General features: G+C 41.2%; 1 protein-coding gene and 1 pseudogene across 1 annotated transcript in view; both read right to left on the reverse strand.

Moving 5' to 3' along the window:
• Positions 1-5,397, reverse strand: part of LOC139464223 (uncharacterized) — a 12,688-nt gene extending 7,291 nt beyond the window's left edge. Inside the window, exons 1-4 of the mRNA XM_071245748.1 lie at positions 5,322-5,397; positions 4,006-4,401; positions 644-994; positions 121-260 (exon numbers count right to left, since the gene is read on the reverse strand). Coding sequence (XP_071101849.1) covers positions 121-260; positions 644-994; positions 4,006-4,401; positions 5,322-5,376 — 942 coding nt within the window. The 5' untranslated portion in view covers positions 5,377-5,397. The remainder of the gene's footprint in view (positions 1-120; positions 261-643; positions 995-4,005; positions 4,402-5,321) is intronic.
• The window catches only part of LOC139464225 (uncharacterized), a 119,470-nt pseudogene that overhangs the window by 80,195 nt on the left and 23,520 nt on the right, over positions 1-15,755 (reverse strand).

Raw genomic sequence — 15,755 nt, forward strand, 5'->3', positions numbered from 1 at the left:
GTTGGAGGAAAGCCGTATACACTAGACAACGATAGCGCGGTAGTCATTGCTGTGTATTGTAGACCCTGCTGACGTTGTTATTTAAGCTTGTGCTTGTGGCTTACCTGGTGATGATGTTACCGCTACCGGTGTGTGGTTACCGGAGGCATTATTGGACGTCACTGTTTGTGTAGTAGTAGTGGCAGTGGTAGCAGCAGTAGTTGTAGTTGATGCAGGTATGTTGGCCCAGCAAGCGACGGTAACATTCGCACCTGTGTCCGCTACAAACATATGATTATTGAGCAACACCACACATACTAATGCACTTTCATTAACTTCAATTTATTTACTCGGCTACCATGCTGTATAGTATTTTGTTAAACACTACATGCTCGGTAGGTTATCATTGATGTGGTAGGTAAAAATGAAAGAGGTTATTGATACTGTAGACAATTGAATAATGTATGTACATGTGCATTCACCATGTTCACTTGTTTGTATGTTCTACCATGACAATTATGTATCTTATCAACGCTCCACCATCACTTTGTTAACAACAGCATCACCGAAAAAACTGCCAAAAATAAACTTTTTCCGAAAGACATTTAGTCACATTTCCAGGTTTACCACCACACCAGGGCAAATTTCATTATTAATCACTTACTTTTCGCTCGTATCCACAGAAGCTCTTTTTCTTGACGCCCAGGATCGACTGTCATGAATATTGACATGTTAACATAGTTAGATTTGCTTTCAAACATTGTGCTTGAACAGTTTCTTGAGGCAGGTGGGTTCTTACAGTCCACCTTGGTTGACACATCCCCATCAGTGAAGACCACAATGCAGGCGGCAGACACAACTCGGGTTGCAGCAAGTTGTATTATGACATGGGAGTCACACTCACGAGAGTATGCTTGACAGTTAGCATGGGCAATCCCGTCATCTTGGTCGTTGTACAGGTACACCTCCTGTCCTGTGAGTGTAGAATCACGTTGGATGTGCAGCACCGTGTCCTCTGAAAAGGATGGCCAAGTCATTAAAGTTGGGTATACTTCTAACACGACGGTAAATGTACTAGTATTCGCTGTAAATAGGTATTGTAAACAACATTCATTGTCCACATGATTTTTAAAACATCAAAAATAATAAAGAGTTAAGACCAAATGATTTTTTTACACGATATGATATATGGAATTATATACACCTGCACAAACGTTAAGCGCCACCCACCATGTTTGTGAGCTGTTACTTTTGGCACTTAATGATGACTATTATAACGAGATGTACGATTGTTATAAGCCGTATAAGTAAACCTCATGTGATGCAAAAGTTGTTCCAAATCAAGTTTATCTTGTGTTCCAAAAGAATATGAACAGAAAGGAACTTTACCAAAAACCAGAAATTGAAGGATAAGAAAACATTGCAAAACTTTCTTTGTCATCAACTGTCATGATATCAGCAGACCATATTAGGTGTCCCAAAGACACCCTAGGGAGTGCAGAGTCTATTGCAAGACAGAAACGTCATACGTGTGTATGATCCACGGACATTGACCACAGCTTCAACCCTACGCCTCATACTCATTATAAGTCGTTGAATGCTTCCCTGAGTCAAACGGATCCATTCTTCATGAAGTGGGACTTCAAGTCCAGCGAGATTTTGAACTGGGGGATCACGATGTCTGATTTTCCGGCCAAGAATGTCCCAGAGATGCTCAATCGGATTAAGATCAGGGACTACTTGCACAAAGCGATCTTAGCGCTAAGATGATCGTAACGCCCATACTTTAACATAGGCTTACAATAGTCGTAGCGCTAAGATCGCTTTGTGCAAGTGGGTCCCGAACTACAGGCCAGCCAAGAGAGAGTGGCAATAGCTTCTTGACGCAAATAAGCCAAAACTGACCGAGATATGTGTGTTCTAGCATTGTCGTCCATGTAAACAGGCCTTGTCTGAAGAGGATTGTTGTCAAAATGAGGGACTACCACTGGGAGGCATCTTGGTATTGTTGGCCATTCAGGTTTCCACGAATTGTCACCAGCGGAAGTGTGCAGCCGAAGGAAACACAACCCCATATCATGACAGACCCCACACCCCCGCCACATGCTACGGTCTTCTTGATGTTCCTTGGTGCAAAACGAGTGTTACGTTGCCTCCAACTACGTATTCGACCATCAACAGTTCGTAGCAGCATTCGACACTCGTCAGACCAATGGATCCTTCTCCAGTTGGCCACGTTCCATCGACTATGGCACGACACCATAACAGACGATTCCGCATGTGCCTCTCTATCAGTTGAGAACGTTTTACTGGTCATCTGGCGTTAAAACCAGCCGCTCTGAGGCGACGCCTTACAGTCATCATCGAGAGTCTCTGATGGGTAATCCACTGCAGTCTTAAATCTGTTGAATTGGCAAATGGATTTCGTCTGACTATCCTGAAAAGACGTCTATCCTCTCTGTTAGAGGTCTTTCTTGGCCTCCTAGACCTATGCCTGTCATTGACATCATTGGTTTGGCCATGTGTGACAATCAAACGAGTGATAACACTGTGATGACGACCCATTTGTCTTGCAATGGCCCTGCATGACATGCCAGCATTTTTCATTCCTATCACTTGCCATCTTTCAGCGTTCGTTAACTTTCTCCTCACCATGGCTGATTTTCAACCTCTATTGAAAGGGGAATCTCACACACGAGCAATATGCAACCACGTGTCTGAAACTTGAATTTCACTATTTATAGGGTAGGAGAACTGCAGCAACACCTAAATCACGTTTTCCTTGTGTATCGGGACAAATTTGGGTTCATGAAACTATGGAAGCCTAATTCAGTCATACATTATCACATTTCGTATTTCTAATTCCCACACCTAAAATCAAGAGACTATGAATATGGTGGCGCTTAACTTTTGTGCTGACGCAAACCAAGACATATGAGTGAGTGAGTTGGGTTTAACCGGTTTTGTCAGCTTAATGTGGGAGGAAAGCACAAAGTGATGCAGGTCTCAGTCGTTTACCTCTTTGGTGAAACCCACGAGCAAGGGTATGGTGCTGACAAACCTAGAAACATAATCGGGTCGAACCGGGATTCGAACCCACAATCCTAGGTTTTCTGGCGTGCTCACGGCGCCTTAATCGAAGACGCATAAGTAATCAGGACAATTAGGGATTCCTATGCATGATGTTCTGGTAGTCTCGATGACGCGACTCTGCACTGTGGACTGGTGCGTCTTAAACGACTGGGCTAACTGGGCCAGAGACTACGGGCGAGAAGCCTAAAGACATGCTGCAGACGCCGTGATATTGCTGGAATATTGCTAAAAGCGGCGTAAAACCAAACTCACTCACTCACACATGCTGCAGGTCACAGACATTTACTTCAGTAAAACTCATATACTCGCCAGCGTAGCTGACAAAACAAGGCTCCTTACGGGGACGAATATTGAATCAGAACTATGATTATAGAATCATGAGTGGGCTTAGGGAAGCAACATAGCAAGCTACATTTACAACGCCTCGGGAGATCTAGAGAGTCATGCCTCCATCTCCTTTAAAATAACCGGAAATGGAAAAAGCACATTTTAAAAGACTTGTGGTAGTTTCCAGATGCGACTATTAGTTACGACTGACTGCAAACATCTCTCCCTGAAATGACTTATTGTGTATAAACAACTGTATTGAACAATTACAAAATTAAGAAACGCGAAGCATGTAATTATAACCAGGTATGTTATAATTTAGTACAAAAACTTGCAACAATGAAAGAATGGACAAATAGAATAGTAGAAGTGCCTGGACGCCATTACACGCTCCAGAGTGGCAAGTAATTATGAGACGTCAACGCCAGAGAATAACCAGTCTCGATTATCTCCCCAGATTCCACTGACATTAATAGGCAAAGTACCGATGAACATTATGTGAAAGGATCACTGAAACTAGTGTTGATACCAGGTGTAGGCGGAAATGATAAAGTGTGGGACATATAGGAAGCAGATAAAATTAAGTTTATGACGGACACAACTCACGGTGCACACATTCAAACGTGAATGTGACATAGTCTTCACCAGCAGTGTGCTGCACCGTACCACCAGGTGTTGACAGCTGACATTTTGTAGCGGCCGTGCACGTGTTCACAAAGTCCAGGTAGTAGTGACCCGGGAGTTGGTTCTTCATGACAGGGAGGCAGTAATCTGTCACGGTATCATTCTCACGCTGTTGACAGCAACGTCTGATTTCGTCTACTCCCTTCTGTCTTAAGCTTGCTCCACTTATTTCACTGTGACATGTGACGTCAGAGGACACCCCGAGTGTAAACATGGTGGGGAGAAGCATCTCTGTAGCGGCACACGGAGGATCCACTATCAGTGGGAAGTTGTAACATGCAGTCTTGTGTCTCAGGCCAGAGACAGCTGGACACAGAACTGTGAATGCAAAATTGATTGAGACTAAAGACTTGTTTTAATGGTATTTAATACAGTGTATTCGTACCTACAATAAGAGATCTGGACATCATTCATGTATACCTCGTCAACTGTCAATGCAAGAGAATAACCCATCAAGAATATCCACCGAAACATATTTCATAAGCCCAACATTATGAGGCAGACATTGCACTCATAAGGTCAAAACCATATATATTTACTTTTAAGTTATGTTTATCCCAGTAAACAATGACAACGCAAACCTGATGTATTAACAGGACTTATTTTCGTTATTTTATTTTACGTAACATGATTCATTCAAAGCAATTTTACTTGCAGTTCGATGTTGCTGACGGTAAATTCACTCACTCACTGAATATGCAGCCAAAGCAAATTAAATACGCAGTGAAAGCCAAGGGTCATAATCCCGGGATTCGAATCCCCGACCAGCGGTTCCTTCCGCGGTTAAGGACTCAACAACGATGTGGGATGTCCCAGAAAACTTGGACAGTGGAATGACATCCGTACAGGATGTAGAAGAGGCAATTTGCAAACTTCGTTATACAAGAGCATTGCATCACTAAATCTACAATTTCTACTAGAAACTCTAACTGGGCAAGCCTTCAAAAAGTTCAGTCGGTTGTTAAGCTCTTCCTATTTTCAATATCCAATGTTCAATCTACAATTTATGTTAAATTTATCTGTACATATTGCTGCCATGAACGAACGAATCTGAATCTGATAAAAGTAACAGTTTGATAAACTACTTCAACGAAACAAGGCTAACTTTAGACGGTGTTTGTATTAATTGATGTACATGTCAAAGTATAACACTGATGACATCGTAAACATATCATTCTTGTAACACTGCACTCAGACACAAGGATGCTATCATTTCTCATAAAATAATCACAAAATACCTTGCAGTATTATCCATATCAGCAGAAAGTGCGATGATTGCCACTTCGTCCACATGCTGTTGTGGTTCAGGTCTGGAGAAACATTCGTTCAGGTGATCGGTATTGGGGACTACAGGATGGTTAAAACATTGACTTTGGTAACATGTTACTGATCATACAATTCTGTGATACAAACATATAGAGTGAGATGTGATTACAACTCTTTACATTTTAATCAAGCTGCATGATACACTGGCTCTGCTTTGTTGAATACACAAGTATATAGGGTATAACAATTACAGTGCTAACCTTGATCAAGATTTACAACAGAGTTGTTTAAAAGCAGTTGGGATTATGTTTCACCAAATTATAAAACATCTATAAGGATGACAATTTGTTCATGTCATGTTCCTTTCTGGATAACACAATAGGTCAAGGAAACGTCGGATGAGATACATCACAAAACATGACGAACAATACCGTCACGTAACTTCTTTAGAAGTTGGAGTTCTAAGTAAGGATAAGAATTTATGGATGAACAACTTCTTTATTACAATTAAGAGCGACGTTTCGGTGTAGGTTCTAACACCGTTATCAAGCAAGTGATTTACAGAGTACTTCTTATATTGGAGATTTAACGTGCGCTTTCCGACTGCAAGCGTATGTCGCGTATGTCGCGTATGTCGCACACGGGCCCGGCCAGGCCTTTTAATGTGTTTCCAAAAAGGGGAAAAGTGAGTTTGTGCAACCCAGGAGGGGGGCTTTAGGGGTTGCTTATATAGTAATTTTGAAATTTTGAGATTTGGAAAGAATGCCAAGAGTGGGTGGGGGACGAACTTAGGGAGCTGTGTGTGTTGGGTGGTTATCAAATAAGGTAGTTTTGGTTTTAATATTTTATTTGGGGTTTAAATGCGGCTAATTAGTCCTGTTTTTATTAGGTATATGCCTGAGGCTTTGAATTTTTCTAATTTATTTTGTGGATTTAGGATTGATTCTAGTGTAAGTCCGGTTTTAAGATTTAGGGTGGTCTGTAGTGTTGTTTGGTGTGTTTGGTAGTGTGTGCAGTGAATGAGTACGTGTTGTGGTGTTTCTTGTTGTTTGCAATGTGGGCAGTTTCCTGTTGTGTGTATTCTAGCTATTTTACGGTGATTATTTAGTTTGGTATGGCCTGTTTGTAGTTTGGTAATTATTCTGTCGATTTTTTTGGATGGGTGTAGTATTTTGGGTTTACTTAGGGGTTTTTTGAGTACTTTCCTGATTTGGCTGTTTGAGTTTTGGTATATATTTTGCCATTTTTTGTTGATTTTTTGTTTAGTGACACTTTTGATTTCTGATTTTGAGCTGGGTAAGTTTAAGCTTATTTCTGGGAGTTTAGGGGATAATTTTGCTGCTTAATCTGCCTTTTCATTTCCAAAGATTCCTACGTGGGCGGGGATCCAAATGAACTCTATTTGTTTACCTACCTTATTTAAGTTGTTTGAGTATTTGAGTTATTAGTTTGGGGCGGTTTTTAGTGTTTTTATTTTTGAGGGCTTGTAGTCCACTGAGGGAGTCAGTGATTGCTGATTGTGTAGGGCTGAGGCCATGCCCATTAGTTCGGCCGTGAATATGGATTGGTTGTTTGGGAGTCGGTAAGATTGTGTGTCTTTGGTTGGTTGTGCGATGTGGACTCCGAAACCTGTGTGTTTTGAGATCGGATCTGAGGATCCGTCTGTGTATATGTGACACCAATTTGGTCAATTTTCATGTATGTATGGTAGTGTGGTGGTTTTAGCGATGTTAGGATCGGTCTGTTTATTTAGTGTATCGGCTAGTGCTGTGTCTATTTTTGGTATTTTAAGTTTTGGAGTGAAGATATTGGATGATTTATTGTTTTGTTTAAGGTTATTTATTTTGTGTTCGTTTAGGTAATTGGTTATTCTTTGGGAAATTGGAGTAAGTAGTGGATGTTTCCGGGCTAGGGCTTGGTTTCTAGGGCTAATATTTTGTTTTATTAAGTTTTCGATTGGTGGGTTTGATTGGGACGCGGCCCAGAAGTTTAGGGTAAGTTGTTCCCTACGTAGTTTAAGTGGCATTTCTCCTGTTAAGGCCTGGAGTGAGATGGAAGAGGTGCCATGATGAGTTCGTGTGATTAGTTTTAGGGCCTGATACTGGATTGAGTCTAGTTTTTTAATGAGAGAGTTGTTTAAGGTGTCGTAAATGACACTGCCATAGTCTAGTTTGGATCTAATTAGTGATATATAGAGTGAGAGGAGGGTGTTTTTAGAGGCCCCCCAGTTGGAGCCGGTTAGGCATCTTAACGTGTTTAGGTCTTTGCTGCATCTGGTTACAAGGTTTTTAATGTGAGCATCCCAGGTGAGATGATTAATCCTAAGAATTTGGTTTGTTTTTGGAATTTGATTGGTTTGTTGTTTAGTTGGAGGTTTAGGGTGGCTGGTTGCATATTTTTGTGTTTAAATACTATTCCTGTGTTTTTTTCTGAGTTTAGGGAGAAGCCCCATTTGTCAGCCCATTTTTGTATTTTATTTAGAGATTTTTGTAGTAAGTTTTGGGTCATTTTAATGCTTTTATTGCGGATCCAGAGGGCTCCATCATCCGCGAATTTTTATGTGTTTACTTTGGGGGATAGTCCCTCGAATAGATCGTTAATCATAATATTGAAGAGTGTTGGGCTTAGGATGCTGCCCTGGGGAGTACCATTTTCTAGGGGACATTGGTCCGATAGCGTTTGGTCTATGCCCACGGTGATTTTGCAGTTTGTTAGGAAACTTTGGATGTAGTTAATTATTTGACCTTTAAGTCCTATTTTTTGTAGTTTTTGTATTAGCCCGTTATGCCAAACCATGTCGAATGCTTTGGAGAAGTCTAGAAAGATGCCTGTAGTATATTCTTTGTTAAGTTGGCCTGTTTTAATGTCCTGTTCTAGTCGGGCGAGGTTATCTAAGATTGAGCGTCCAGGAGTGAAACCGCTTTGGTCTGGATTTATTATGTTGTTTTGTTCTAAGTAGTGTTGTAACCTGTTTTTGGCCATTGATTCCATTACTTTGCATAAGTTAGAAGTTAGGGAGATTGGTCTGTATGAATTAGCCTGGTCAGCTGGTTTATTGGGTTTGGGGATTGGTATGACCAGGACTTGTTTCCAAGGTGATGGGACCTGTCCGTTTAGATATATGAGGTTATAGAGTTTCAGAAGAGTTTGGAGTAGTTTGGGTGGTAGTTGTTTAATTATCTGGTATGAAGTAAGGCCTAAGCCTGGGGCTGTGTCCTTTTTCCTATTTTGTAGGACGTGGAGTAGTTCTTCCATTGTGAAATGGAGATTAATTTCTAGGTTATTATCTTTTGGCTCTTTGGTAAATTTGGTTTCTGCTTTTAGTTGTTCCTGGAATTTTTGGTTGAAGTTGCTATTGATACTGACGGCCGAGAAGTGATTTGCTAGGTTATTAGCTTTTTCAGTGGGGTTTGTTGAATTGTTTACGTTGGGAGTTTTTTTTATGACGTTTAATGCCCCTAATGGCGTGGATTTTGCGCCAAACTGTTCTGGCGTCTGTATGATGGTTAATTTCTTCGCAAAAAAAATTCCAGTCTCTTGTTTTAGCTGTTTTAACTAAGCTTTGTACTTTCTGATTTAGTTCATGTGCTATCTTTAGGTGTTTGAAGTCACGTTTGGCTTTATTGAATGCGGATTTGCGTTTACGACTAGTTTGTTCTATCTCCTGGTTCCACCAAGGAACCGAGGATTTGCCTATGCTGGTTGTTTTGAAAGGAATGGAGTTTTTAGCTGCGTTTATTATATAGTCAGTGAGGTTTTTACAGTAGATTTCGGGGTCGTTACTTTCTAGGTCAGCTAGGTTAGCCTGGTTGCAAATGTCCTGAAATTTGTCCCAGTCGGCTTTGTTGTAGTGGAATTTAGGTTCCTGGTTTGGGGCTGGTGTTGGGATGTTTACGTCTCCTATAGTTATATTTATGGGGAAGTGGTCACTACCTAGTGGTACCCCGTGTACTTCCCATTGAATACTTTGGGCTAAATCTGGGGTGCATATGGTTAAGTCGATAGCCGACATTTTGTGGTGTATTTTGTCGTATCTAGTAGGTTGGTTGTTATTTAGTAGTATTAGGTCATTTTGTTCTATCCATTCTGAGATGAGTTTTCCGTGTTTATCTATTTTATCTTCTATACCCCAGGTAGGGTGGTGGGCATTAAAGTCTCCTAGGAAGATTGTAGATTTATTGCCTATTTGGAGGAGGGTGTTTAAATCCTCAGGTTTGACCTGTTTTTCTACCCAGTGGTATATATTTATGATATTAATTTTTTGGTTGTTATTTGTTATTTGGATACCGTTTGCTTCTAGGTTTGGTGTGTTTATTTTTAGTTCTTTGTAGCTTAAATCTTCCCTGACGTATATGATTAGGCCGCCTCCGGCTCTACCTGGGTTTGTTTTGGCTCGGTCAGTTCTTATTGAATTATAGTTTCGTAGGGTGAATTTAGATCTCGTAAAGAATTTAGTTTCCTGTATACAGACTATGTGTGGACCTTTGTCTCGTTTGAATTTAGCTTTTAATTCCTGGCCGTGGGAGGCTAATCCGTTGGCGTTCCACTGAAATATATTTAGTCCTTCCATTTTGGGGGATGAGAGGTTATTAACTTGTTTTGAGTTTTAGGTTTTGTTTAATTGGTAGCTTCCCTAAGTTGGGAGAGAAATAACTCAAAGGAGAGAGTTGTGAGTTTTAGTTTTTGCGCTAGTGAGTGAAAAGCTTTAGTACTAGCATTTGGTGAGTTTTGCTTATGCATGTAGGCCAGGAGTAGTGTGAGGTTATTAAGAGTTTTAGTGCTGGTTAATTGAGGATTTTCTGAAGTTTTTTGTTGGTTTTAGGGGCTGAGAAAGTGATTTCATTTATTTCCTCGGTGGAAGAATACTCGTCTTCGTCGGTTAGGTTGGTTTTTATTGTTTGAGTTTTCATTGGGGAGGCCTGTGGAGGTGTTTGTGGTGTGGGGTGTTGAGTTTGTGCTTGCGTGTTGGGTGTAGCTGTGGTTTCCTCAGTGTTTGAGTTTTTTTGTTGTGGTTGCTTGTGGGGAAGTGTTGTTGCCTTGCGGACCGTAGAGTGTCTGGCTGAGGGTCGTTGTGTGTCTGTGGTTTTGCTGTTTGCTTTGCATGCGGGTGTTGATGTTATGGGGGAGTTGGTAGGTAGCTGTGTGAGGTGATGTGTGGAAGTGGTGGGTGCGGTTTCTATGTGGTTGCCCCAGATTGAATCCGAGAGTTTGTGTGTGGTGTTTGAGGAGAGGTTTGGATGTAGGTGGTGCATATTTTCTTGTTTGGATTTTGGCCGAATCTATGTTTATGTGTTTGTTGGCCTGTTGTGTTAGGACATGTCTGTGCGGACACTGGTTTGAGAGTGATGTACGTTTTATGCATTTGTAATGGAGGCACCAGGGAGAGCATGTACCTGGGCAATCGGTTTGGGCGCATATTTTACATTTAGTTTTTTTTTAATGTACATTGGGTGGCCGTGTGGTTATATCTAAGGCAGTTAGAACATTGTTTGACCTGTTTGATGTATGGTTTAACTTCTAGTTTAGTGTGGGCACCGAAAGAGATGTGATTAGGGGCTTCAGGAAATTTAGCAGGTTTTTTTAAGTTTACAATAACGATTGATGTAGGGACCGTTTGCCGTTTCTGTTTGTTGTTATCCTGCGGGTTATTTGGGGTTGAGGGTATTGATTTGTGTTTGCTTCTTGGGTGTTGAGGTCTAGATCTTCGGCTGTTTCTCTAGGGTTTACTCTTATTACCCCTCGGGTGAATTGCTGCCAATTTGGAATTTGTTTTGTTACGGTTACGTGAAAAATTTGTACTATTTTTTTTACCTGCATTGAATGAATCTTGATTTGGGAATATCATTTGGTAACCTTTTTTCGCTTTTTTGATGTTGCTGTAATGGATTTTTTCGCGTTTAAACCATAAACCTATCCTGTCTGCTGAGAGTTGTTTAGTTAGGATTGATGCTGAGCCTGCGGCGAAGAAGTATAGTGCGAAGGTGGTGATGAAGGAAGCCGGGGTGGGTGTGGGAGAAGGTGGTGGAGTGGATGAGTCGAGCTTACGTTTTTTGGGGTTTGTGTATTGTGGAGGCGAGTTGGCTGGTTTGGTGGGTGTGGTATGTTCCATGTCTGAGCCATACTCGTCCGGAACAATGTTTTCGACTGTCCTCCCGGAGGTGTTGTGCGCTTCCGCGGGTGTGGGTAAGTCAGGATCTGGGGTGTCTGCGTGTGAGATGATGCGTGTGTCTGTCATGTTTTGGGGTGTTTGGTTTGGGTGAGTTGAGATGTGTGGTGCCTGAACCCTAGAGATTTATTTTTTGCTGGAAGGGTGGGGGTTGGTAAGACAAGTGGAAAGCTGGGATTAGGAAATATTTAGTCGAAGGAGTGGAGTGATAGGTGAGTGGTGGGCGTGGGTGGTGAGTAGGAAAAAGCGTGCGTTGTGTTTAGGAGAAGGGGGGATTAGGTGTTTTTTGTTTTTAGGAGTTGGATCAAAGGGTGCGTTTGAGTGGTGGGCGTAGTGAATAGAAATGAGAGCGTGCTGTGTTAAGGAGATGGGGGAGGGTAAGGTGTTGGTTTGAGACGAAAGGGTGTGTTTGAGTGTTGTTGGGTTTTTTAAGGATTTAGGGGTTTTGTGATTAATTTGGTGAGAGTGATAAGAGTATGTGAGTAAGGATGAAATGATAACGTGACGATAATTACCGATGGTGGAGTTTCCTTGGCTGGCTATCAGGCAATGCTCTGTGCTGGCTTGGGAAGTGTTGCTCGCTTGGGGTACAAACTGCAACTGATTGTCTGGCCAAGACTCGATTTTTTACAGACCGCTGTATTATAGCTGGAATATTGCTGGTTTCGGCGTTAAACAACAAACAAACAAACGGTGAGAGTGATTTTAAGAGTATGTGAATAAGGCTGAAAGGATAGCGTGATAATTACCGATGTTGGAGTTCTCCTGGGCTGGCTATCAGACAATGCTCTGTGCTGGCTTGGGAGGTGTTGCTCGCTTGGAGTACAAACTGCAACGATTTACAGAGTGACTGACTGACTGATATAAAAGATTTAACGTGCGCTTTCCGACTACAGCGTATTTCGCACACGGGCCTGGCCGGACCATTTAGTGTATTCCGAGAAGGGTGAAAGTGGTGTGTGCAACCCAAGAGGGGGCTTTTAGGGGTTGCTTATATTGATTTTTTGAAATTTTTAAATTTGGAATAAATGCCGAGGTTGGTGGAGGAGGGAACTAAGGGAGCCGGGTGAGGTGCGTGTTTGTATGTTTATTGGATTTTGGATTGGTAGATTAATTAATTTTTAGATGCGCTTAATTAGGTCTGTTTTGATTAGGAATACGCCTAGGGCCTTGAAGTTTTCTAGTTTATTTTGAGGGTTTAGTATTTCATCTAGAGTAGGAACCTTATTTAGATTGAGGGCGGTTTGTAGTGTGGTTCTGTGTGTTTGATAGTGGGTGCAGTGAATGAGTGCGTGTTCTGTGGTTTCGGGTTGTTTGCAGTGGGGGCAGTTGCCTGTGGTGTGTCTTTTAAGTTGTTTTAGGTGGTTATTTAGGTTGGTGTGTCCTGTTTGGAGTTTTGTAATTAATCTGTCAATTTTTTTAGAGGGGTGTAGGATTTTAGGTTTGGCTAGTGGTTTTCTGAGCACTTTTTTTATTTGGCTATTTGAGTTTTGATATTGATTATGCCATTTTTTGGTTATTTTTTGTTTGTTTACACTTTTAATTTCTGATTTTGAGATGGGTAGGTTTAGGCTTATTTCTGGTATTTTGAGAGATAATTTAGCTGCTTTATCGGCGCTTTCATTGCCGTAAATTCCTACGTGGGCGGGGATCCACAAGAAGGTTATTTGTTTGCCTGCTTTTGTTAGGTCGTTGGAGCTTTTAAGTATTTGGTTTATTAATTTAGGTCGTTTTTTGGTATTTTTGTTTTGGAGGGCTTGTAGTCCACTAAGGGAGTCAGTGAGAATTAGGATTTTTTTGTTGTTTTTAGATTGTTGGTTATGCAGGGCTGAGGCGATGCCCATAAGTTCGGCCGTGAATATAGATTGGTTGTTTGGGAGTCGGTAAGATTGTGTGGATATAACTGGTTGTGTGGTATGGACTCCGAAGCCTGTGTGGTTGGAGATCGGGTCTGAAGATCCGTCAGTGTATATGTGACACCAATTTGGCCAATTTTCGTGTATGTATGCAAGTGTGGTGGTTTTAGCTATGTTTGGGTCGGTTTGTTTATTTATTTGGTTAGCTAGCGTTGTGTCTATTTGGGGTATTTTGAGTTTAGGGGTGAAGATATTTGATTTTTTGCAGTTTTGTTTAAGATTTTGAGTTTGGTGTTCATTGAGGTAGTTAGTTATTCTTTGGGATATTGGGGTGAGTAAGGGGTGTTTGCGAGCTAGAGCTTGGTTTCTTGGGCTAATGTTTTGGTTAATTAGGTTTTGGATGAGAGGGTTTGTTTGGGACGCGGCCCAGAAATTAAGGCTTAGATGTTCCCTGCGTAGATTTAGTGGCATTCCTCCTGTAAGGGCCTGAAGTGAGGTGTAAGAGGTGCCATGTTGGGTGCGTGTAATTAGTTTGAGAGCCTGATATTGTATTGAGTCAAGTTTTTTAGAAAGAGAGTTGTTTAGGGTATTGTATATGGCACAGCCGTAGTCTAGTTTTGATCTAATTAGTGTTGTATATAGTGAGAGGAGGGTATCTTTGGAGGCTCCCCAGTTAGAGCCGGTGAGACACCTTAATGTGTTAAGGTCTTTGCTGCATCTAGTTTTTAGGTTTTGGACGTGAGCCTCCCAGGTGAGGTGTTGATCGAAAATAAGTCCTAAGAATTTTGTTTGTTTTTGGAATTTGATTGTTTGGTTGTTTAGCTGGAGGATTGGGTAGGCAGGTTTCATGTTTTTATGTTTGAATACAATTCCTGTTGTTTTATCTGAGTTAAGGGAGAAGCCCCATTTGTCTGCCCATTGTTGTATTTTATTTAGAGATTTTTGGATTAAGTTTTCTGCCATTTTAATGCTTTTAGTGCGGATCCATAGGGCTCCGTCATCCGCGAATTTTGAAGTGTTTAGTTTAGGGGATAAGCCCTCGAATAGATCATTTATCATTATATTGAAGAGGGTTGGGCTGAGGATGCTGCCCTGGGGAGTGCCATTTTCTACGGGACACTGGTCCGATAGTGTATGGTCTATACCCACGGTAATTTTGCGATTGTTTAAGAAATCTTGGATGAAGTTTATTATTTGACATTTTAGTCCTATTTTTTTTAGTTTTTGTATTAGCCCTTGGTGCCATACCATATCGAAAGCTTTAGAGAAGTCGAGGAATATGCCTATGGTGTATTGCTTGTTTAACTGTCCTGTTTTTATATCCTGTTCTAGTCGGGCAAGGTTATCGAGAGTTGATCGGCCAGGAGTGAAGCCGCTTTGGTCAGGGTTTATGATGTTGTTTTGGTCTAGGTAGTGCTGTAGCCTATTTTTAGTCATAAGTTCCATTATTTTGCAGAGATTTGAGGTTAAGGAGATGGGCCTATAGGAGTTTGCCTGATCTGCTGGTTTATTTGGTTTAGGTATTGGGATTACTAGAGCTTCCTTCCATGAGGATGGGACCTGTCCGTTTAGGTAGACTAGGTTGTATAGTTTAAGTAAAGTTTGGAGTAGTTTGGTAGGTAAGTGTTTGATTATTTGGTAAGAGGTGAGGTCTAGGCCAGGGGCTGTTCCTTTTTTTCTATTGTTTAGTACGTGATTTAGTTCTTCTATGGTGTAAGGTTGATTTATTTCTAGGTTGTCTTGTCTGTTTTCTTTGGAGAATTTGGTTTCTTTATTTAGTTTATCTTGGAATTTCTTACTGAAGTTACTGTTGCTGCTAACTTTAGAGAAGTGTTTGGCTAGGTTGTTGGCCTTTTGGGTGGGGTTAGTTGAGTTGTTTATATTGGGGCTTTTTTTGTGCCGTTTGATGCCTCGGATGGCGTGAATTTTGCGCCACACCTTCCTAGCGTCGGTGTGGTGATTTAGCTCCTCACAGAATTTTTTCCAGTTTTTGGTTTTAGCAGTTTTAACTAGGTTTTGCACTTGGTGGTTAAGTTCATGAGCTGTTTTGAGATGAGAGGGGTCTCGTTTAGCTCTGTTGAAAGCTGATTTGCGTTTTAGTCTAGTTAGCTCTATTTCCTCATTCCACCAAGGGACAGTGGGTTTTCCTGGGTTGGATGATTTGAAGGGGATTGCGGATTTGGCTGCGTTGATTATGAAGTTAGTTAGGTTTTGACAGAATGTTTCGGGGTCTGTTGTTTCTAAATCGTTTAGATTAGCTTCGTTGCATAATTCTTGGAATTGGTCCCAGTTGGCGTTTTTGTACTGAAATTTAGGTTCCTGTTTAGGGGTTTGATTTGGTATTTTTATATTTCCTAGGGTTATATTCATGGGAAAGTGGTCGC

The sequence above is a fragment of the Haliotis cracherodii genome, unplaced genomic scaffold (assembly GCF_022045235.1).
Source record: "Haliotis cracherodii isolate W230 unplaced genomic scaffold, xgHalCrac1.p SCAF_17, whole genome shotgun sequence".
Lineage (NCBI taxonomy): Eukaryota > Metazoa > Mollusca > Gastropoda > Lepetellida > Haliotidae > Haliotis > Haliotis cracherodii.